General features: G+C 31.0%; 1 protein-coding gene across 3 annotated transcripts in view; it reads left to right on the top strand.

Moving 5' to 3' along the window:
• Positions 1-8,107, top strand: part of LOC108694258 (bumetanide-sensitive sodium-(potassium)-chloride cotransporter) — a 21,304-nt gene that overhangs the window by 3,176 nt on the left and 10,021 nt on the right. The window contains exons 1-2 of one of the 3 annotated variants that reach the window (XM_018203631.1): positions 3,100-3,176; positions 3,898-4,399. In XM_018203631.1, the coding sequence (XP_018059120.1) occupies positions 4,127-4,399 (273 nt within the window). In that variant the 5' untranslated portion in view covers positions 3,100-3,176; positions 3,898-4,126. Of the gene's footprint in view, positions 1-3,099; positions 3,177-3,897; positions 4,400-8,107 lie in introns of those variants that run through there. The other 2 variants (XM_018203629.1, XM_018203630.1) reach the window with 2 other exon arrangements.

The following is an 8,107-nucleotide window of genomic DNA, read 5'->3' as shown; positions in this document are numbered from 1 at the left end:
TATATATATATATATATATATATATATACCGCTCTTCTTTTTGCGATTCTAAGTCTACATTTCTTTCAGCAATTGACTGAAGCATCAGTTAACGGTTAGCGGTTGAATAATAACGTGTTTAGTTTGAGCTCACCGTAAACTGGTTTATTCAAATTTGAACCGATCCAGAATAAGTTCACGCGATCCAGCGGCCGTTTAAAACTGATCTTTATATCAATTAAATGTAAATTTGAACCTAAATGTAAACCGGTTTAAACCACTCCTCAGCAGAATTGATATTTGATTATGTCGTTTTAAAATCTTTTAAATGAAGACTATTAACGTATATTAAAGAATAACTTTTTTTTTTAATCCGGTGAAATTGAAGTTAACAAAGCAATACAGAAAACAATATAATTATTGTCGATTAATAAATTTGAATCCGAGTAAATAAATTTAAAATACATACATTTAAATCACTCCTCAGTGGAGTTGATTATGTCGTATTAATCAAAATTTTTTTACGAAAGAAATCAACTATCAACATAGATTGTTGAACACTTTTTTTTACGATGAAATACGGTGAAATTGAAAAGCGAAGCAATAACAAATTATTACTGATTCATCAAAGATTTTTAGGAATATAATGACATATATACACTTTATTTTTTAGAAGCAAGAAAATATAAAAAAAATTCCTGGGAACTTGTGTTAAAATATTTTTTAATAAAACAATATTTGTAATTGATAGAACAGATTGTAAAACATCGAATTCTTTTGTGTTCTCATGTGATAGCACAATTAAAAAAATATAATTTTATTCTATTTCGAAATAAAAGGAACGTATATTTTACAAGTGTATTCTATTAATTGTAAATATATTGTTTTATTGAAAAATATTTCTATTTCAATATATTTCTTTTGCAAGAATTTTTTAAATGTATTTTTTCACTTTGACATCATTCGTTTTAATATTTTAAGACACCTTAAAATTCTATTATCAGAAATATCGTAATTCAGTATAAAATTTCCAGTTACTGAATATTATCCTCAAAGTAATCGATATTAATGTGTATGTTCCTAAGAAATACGAAAGGACATTAGACATTTATTGCTTATCGCTGTGCCAGACAATGATGATGATTTGAAAATAGTCGCTATTTGAAAATCGCGGACTCCTTATGTGACGATTAGCATAGGTATTTCATCGCCGGTCTAATTCGTGTAAGTCGTTCGATTAATAAGAATACCACAAGAAGATTATTTCATTAAGAAAATGGTTAGCAAAATTTTTCAATTTTGACAAAAATCATAAGTTCCTCTCTATTTTTTTTTATTTTGTCACAGAATCGAGTGAATGATTTCAAAGGCATTTAAAAAAATCTGCTTAGAAAAATTAGAAAAATAAGAATGACAATTAAACTCCGATTAACTTAATTACGTTCGATCAGAGAATCCGTTTTCTAGGAATTCTCGGAAAAGAAGTTCTAATAGAAAATTACTCATTAGGCTTACAGAATCACAGAAAAAAGTATCTTAAAGCTTGAGACTGCATGTCTGAGATATAACTGAAAAGCACATTATATCTGTACCAGAAGTTCGATCGCGCGATTCAATGATCAACTCATCAAGCGTCATCTTAATTTTTTAAATATTTTATTCATTTTTCTTTTCTATCAGATTTTGTTTTTATTTTTTTCTCAATGAGAATACTTCCACGAGAAAATTGCCAACGATTTATCTTAAATGTTGAGTCGCGTCTTTCGGGCGCCGCGACGACCTTAAAATTGCGATAATATCTAACACGATTGTTGGCGATATTAAAGAGAGTCGTTTAGAGAAGACAAACAATTCGATCCTGCGCACGATTCGGAAATTGCTTGCCTTGGCGTTGTTTGCTTAGTTGCTCATAATTAAGATACGGTCACGACTTTCATACGGGCTACGTTCCCGTTGGCGCGGCGCAAATAATCGGTATGATTAGCACGATGGAAAAGAGAAATTACGTCGACGCTTGTGTCATGGTATCCTCATACGCGATGGATTAAATTGAGATGTCATCGAAGGCTTGTCGAATTAATTAGCCGCGCTCGCGTGTAGTTGACGTATACGTGGAATAAGTATCGGCGGTACGTTATCGTCGATCGACGTCGTCAGTCGACCTCGTACCTTCGCAGCGATATAATTCGTATAAGTGAACTGTGCAAATAGTATAATATATGTATATTGCTTTTATGTAGGTGAGAGTCCGAATGTATTAGGAATATAATATATATTATGTATATATAATAAAATATTGTTTTCTGTTTCATAAAATTACGTTCACATTTTCGTATAATTTAAGATAAATTAATGCAATTTCTTATTTTTTTATCGATATTGAAAAATTATTATATCTGACATATAATAATTTATTAATATGTATAATATATAATATAGTTATGTAATAAAAAAATGTCTATACTAATTTAAAATAAATTAGAGTTAATTAGAATTAAATTAGAGTTAATTTAAAATGACATAAATTATCTGGTTTCAATACATAGTAATAATAAAATAAAAAATTAAGAAATTTTTTAGCTATTATAATGTTTACACATTTCATTCGTAATATCTCTTTTATGTCATGAGAGTATATTCTTGAGAATTGAAATTTATCAGAAGATCGATTGAAAAATAATTCATACTGTTCGGGTTAATAGAGAAGCGCTTCGTGTTTGTACAAAGAGTGCATGATGGCGTAGATCGTTGTACCATGATTAAGGACGATAGTATTACCGGTTTTGTAGATAATCATTACAATGATTCGATAGAAGTCTGATTGCCGGAAAGCGCTGTCACACGTGTATCCGCGTGGGAACTAGGCGACGTATGTGTCACGGATACGGAAAACGATCGTATCCAAGTGCGGTCTATTTGTTCGGTAATTAGACGAGCTCGCATGTATTAAACTCGCCAGGGATTAGAGATAATCGTGCGTAAAACGATGTTCGGGGCAAGGTTAATTTCATAATTAGCACACCCACGAACTCCTCATTTAATTGTTGCGAGGTCGACAAGGCCAACGAAAGATCTCTTTGTGTCTGCCCACCTTGAAGCTCTTTCGTTACGGACTTCTTAGAAGATTCCTCTTCTCGGGAAAGAATTTAATTTCATAAAAAAGGAAACTTTTGGAGCGCAGATTGCTGACTGCAAGAGTTCGTATATTGATTCTACAATATAATGTGTTTGATTATAATTTCCAGTTTATATTGATTAATCAGTTTTTATTGATAATATTGTTAGAAACGATTATTAATAGTCAATTATAATTCTAATTTCAATTTATTTTCGCGATTCTTTCGTGCTATTTCGAGAAACTTCATTTTAAGATTACATTGTTCATGTATTTAAAATTTTAATTTATTGCCAGAAATATCTTGATCGTCCATTATTGGCATCGCTGAGATCTTCATAATTTTTATATTTTTTCATGTTGAAATATTTCGATAGATTTTCAAATATGGACGGAATGAATATAGATACAATCATCATCTCACATGAGACTAAAGCATTTGATCGAGCCTTATTAAACTGGTTATGTTAAGTCGAATGAGCTGCAGGTTTCAATTTTAAGCGCGGCATATATTTCATTTTTGTCTTTAATTATTTTAATTAAATGTGGTATCCAATCAATATATATTAATTTCAAATATTATAACTAACACTATTATATTTCAATGCTGTTTTCTAATTAATAGGTAGAATTTTTTATGCACAATATGTAATTGATAGTTAAAATGTATTTTGTAAAATAACATTTAAAGTTATATAAAATGCTTTTTATTTAACATAACAATGTTAATGTGATAAAAAGCGATGTCTAGATTTCTAAAAATGACAGAATAAATATAACATTCGAATAACGATTGTCGACAGGTGAGACTGCATCGAATGTTATCGGGCAACCGCCTTGGCAAATCGATAAATTTCCGAAGAGGAAACCGGAGAGAAATTGGATTGCCGTTTGATCGACCATTGTACACGCTACTCGATTTGCGAAGCTACTAAATCGCAGTGTGGCTTCTAACATACTAACATAAGCCATAACACTGTACGAGAAGAGGAAAAGGAAGAAGTGCAAAGAGAAAAAGCAGTAACAAGCAGTATGGCACATGAAAATGGGATAAACGGCGGTGATACTGATTCGGAGACGGTGGAATTGAATCCATTGAGAAGAACGAGATTCCACGTGAATCGGGTCGACAGTCTCGAAGGTCGTGCCAGTCTTTTGGGCGAGCAAGAGACCAAGAAGTCGTCCCTCAGATACATGACCAGGGAAGCCCTGCCCAGACTAGACAATTACAGGAATATCTTGAGCATCCAAGCGGCCCACAGACCCTCTTTAGATGAGTTGCATAATCCCACTCTTCTCAATAAGGTGAGGCCTTAATGATTATTCCAAAAGCAACATTGTTGCCGTGCGAATCCAACATCCTTTTATCAATGATAAAATATGTTGGAAGCGTTTAAAAAGCATAATATATGCGAAATCTTTTTTAATTAAAATTAGCAATTTAATTATATTTTATACAGAAATACCTTGACTTTTCATTATTAAATCTCCATACTTTTAATATATTTTCCGCTTACATCGAGAAATTTCGCTGGATTTTCAAATATAAATGCAATTGATATAGATAAGCATTTCACACGAAATTAAAGCATAAAATTTTGGTTGAAATTAATATGCGACAACAATATCCTTTCGCTATGCAGTTTGTATTATACAATCGCTACTTTCGTTTATAAGATAGACTGAGTTATCTAACGAAGAAAGTAAACATTTGCGAGTGTCGTATGACATGCTGCAGCATGTTATGATATCGTTTAAAATTTTATTTAACGAGACGTATTATGCGATGAGAATGTAACGAAGATTACGAGAAATGTTAATATTTTACGTGATTACCTTACAATGAAGCGTAATTAAAGTGCAAAATATTACCGATAAGTCTATAATACTCAACGATAACGAGTGGCACATCAGGAAAGTTCGCGTGTCGTATAACTTATAATTGTTCGTTTATTAATGTAATATATGTAAAAATTGATATTTCTTTTTGCAATGAATAATGAGCTTCTCGGAGGGATGAAGTTTGGCTGCGAAAATGAAAAATTATATAAGAAAATTTTTATGTGGAAAATCTTTTTAACCCGCGGTGTTTCCGGTAAAAGGCAGATGCACGTATATACATATTATACACAGGCATATACACAGACACGAGATAAACGGTGAATCTATCATATCGGTACATGTCGAACGAATTCTTGGCGATAATACACGCGTTCTCGTGTGGCAGAGACGTATCATGTGTAATTCTGGCATTCATTCTTCTTGATTTTTTTACTCGTTATCTATGGCTCCGTTTTCTCGCGTATAGAATGAATATCTAAAATTAAACAGGAATCTTACATGCGGGCTGTGTAATATATGTTTAGTATCCGTCGTGATTGCAGCCACGCACGTTTCTAGAGACGCGCTCCAAAAGGTAGCCCAAGAAAGCGTGTATCACTTAAATCACATTTACAAAGTAGGGTTATCTAAAGATTAAAGGTTACCAACAGATTCATCAATGAAATTCATTCATAAATTTCTTGGTTATCTTTAATCTTTAGGTAACCATTTATGTGAAATCGGACCTTAGTGATTAATCATCCCAAATTAATAGGAACAGTCCCAAATTTTGTTCCAAATTGAGGACATGATTATAAATTATCCCTCTCTTTAAGTGTAAAACTAATAAATTTGAAATAATAAATGAAAATGATAAGTTTGAAATAATTTTTTTATGATTTTTTTATTTAAAAATCCCGATATTATTTATAAAATATATTCAGTAGAAAAGTACAATTTTAAAAAATAATTATTTTTTAAAATTAAAAAAAATTTTCTTTTTAATTTTTGTAATTGTTATCTTTTGTAATTGTGATGTTATACATTAAATGTTATTAGTTTAAATATAATATTGTAAATATAATATGTATTGTTTAAATATAATAATATAATATTTTTTATTATTTCGTTAACAATTATTTAAAAAATATTTATGCAATATATTAAAATTAATATAATATTGAATTTTTAAAAATATCCCTCTTTTTATCTTTTTAAGGAATTAATAATTATCTTAGTGTATCAATAATACGATTGAATTTCCCGCATGTGTATAAAAATCTCATTTACGTATGTTTGATCGCGATTAAACTTTTCGTTATATGGAAATTTTATGTTTTTTCACTGTTATCACTGATATTTTTTTTCTAGGATATCACGTATAGCGACTATAGTGCGTATAACGCGTAACATGATAGCGCAGCACGTGCACGCTCTTTCTTTCTGTCAGCGTAGTCGACACGCGGTATTAATTACGTTCGCTTAAATGATTCGTAAATCACGCGATTGCAGAGATTGCAATTAATCCGCCGCCTAAACGCAAGCGTGGCGCCGAGATTCCGTCTCGTGGTGATGTCCCCATGTTGGCAAAAATCACAGGCGGAAAAGTTCTCGGTTTATTTATCTTTCTCGTTCAAACGGGAGTGAAAAACGCGATACCGCGAATGTAAATATGGAACATAGCACTGAATTTTTATTGCCTTGACGTGACGATTTTGTCGACAACGGCACGACTTTACAATGCCACGGGCACCATTATCAAATGGTGTAACACTGGTACAACGCAAAATCAAATATTTGCGAAGATTACTTTCGAGCACATAATTTATATTTTTAGAAGTATTATTTCCAGTTATACTACGGATGTTGCGTTAATTGCAGTTGCATAATGCTTACTCAATTCAAACAAATCTAATCTCTGATTTAATCTTAATTACGTACTTTCTTTGTCGTTTATTCGTTTATTATTGGATGTAATGTTTTTTCAAATATTTCTTTTTTAATTGATTAAACTCTATATCTTTGCTCCCCAATAATTTATTCGTATTTTTTTTTTGTGTAATTTGGAATTTGTAATGTTTGGGAAATTTTATAGTACGTTGTAGCAATAATTACAATTATATACGTGCTGCATTTTTAAATGAATTAATACACGAGTATGAAAAAATTACGAATAGAATTATTACGTTTTCAGCTATAAATCAGTCTGATATGCCCAAAAACGTTATCGAAGCGTGAAGCGAATGCCGATTGTCCTTGTGATATTTCAAACAGAAGTGTGCGGTCAAGTTGTTTGGTAATGTTCGATTTCATTTCCGCCGGGCAATGCCCGTAAGAATTTTTATTTGCTCAGCAATTAAAATTCTTACGAGGCAAAAATAATGCGAACTTTATCTATCTGACATTTATACACGATAAATATTTGCACTGTTGCGAAAAACGATATGACTCTATTATCATAATATTATTTAAATTTCGAGAAAGATCTTATCTTTCAAAATAATTAATTCTTTTATAATTACACTTTTGCAGGATTTATATATCGTGCAATTGATAATAAAAATATATTGGATACTAATTGTTCGATATGGCAAATTCAATCGAATAGGACGAAAGGAACCTAAACATAAAGGATTTTCTCATTTTGTAGATTTTGTACGCGCGGAATCGAAAGGCTATTTAGATAGTTCGAGAGGAGACTAAAGAGAAAGGGGATAAAACAACATGGTTGACCGCTCACATGAAGGAATGACATGATTGCATACTGGGTCACGGAGAATTAGTGTATATGTATTTAAACAAATTCAGAAAAAGCGTCACGTAGATTGTGACTCGCGCTCTACGCGGCATAAATATTGACGCAATGTCTTGTGCCAATAAGAGGTCAATCGGAAAATACATATGCGAGTTCTAAAATGTTATAATTCTGTTATAAAATGCATTTTATAACTGATGAGATCAAAATATTTTATTAACAAAAAACGTATTTTTTAATATAGGAAAGAATATTGATAAGATATTTCAATCAGAGTATGAATGACTATAGATGAAATACTGATTTAAGATGAAATACTGATATTCTTTATACTAAAAATATATAATATTAAAGAAGTATGGTATTATGGCTCTTTTAAATTTCTTCGATATTAACTGGCGAATTTTAGTGATATTTTTTTTCCGACATATTAGAAT

This window comes from Atta colombica, unplaced genomic scaffold, assembly GCF_001594045.1.
Source record: "Atta colombica isolate Treedump-2 unplaced genomic scaffold, Acol1.0 scaffold12, whole genome shotgun sequence".
NCBI classification, from domain to species: domain Eukaryota; kingdom Metazoa; phylum Arthropoda; class Insecta; order Hymenoptera; family Formicidae; genus Atta; species Atta colombica.
The sequence above is the reverse complement of the archived record's forward strand: the minus strand, read 5'-3'. Positions and strand labels throughout refer to the sequence as shown.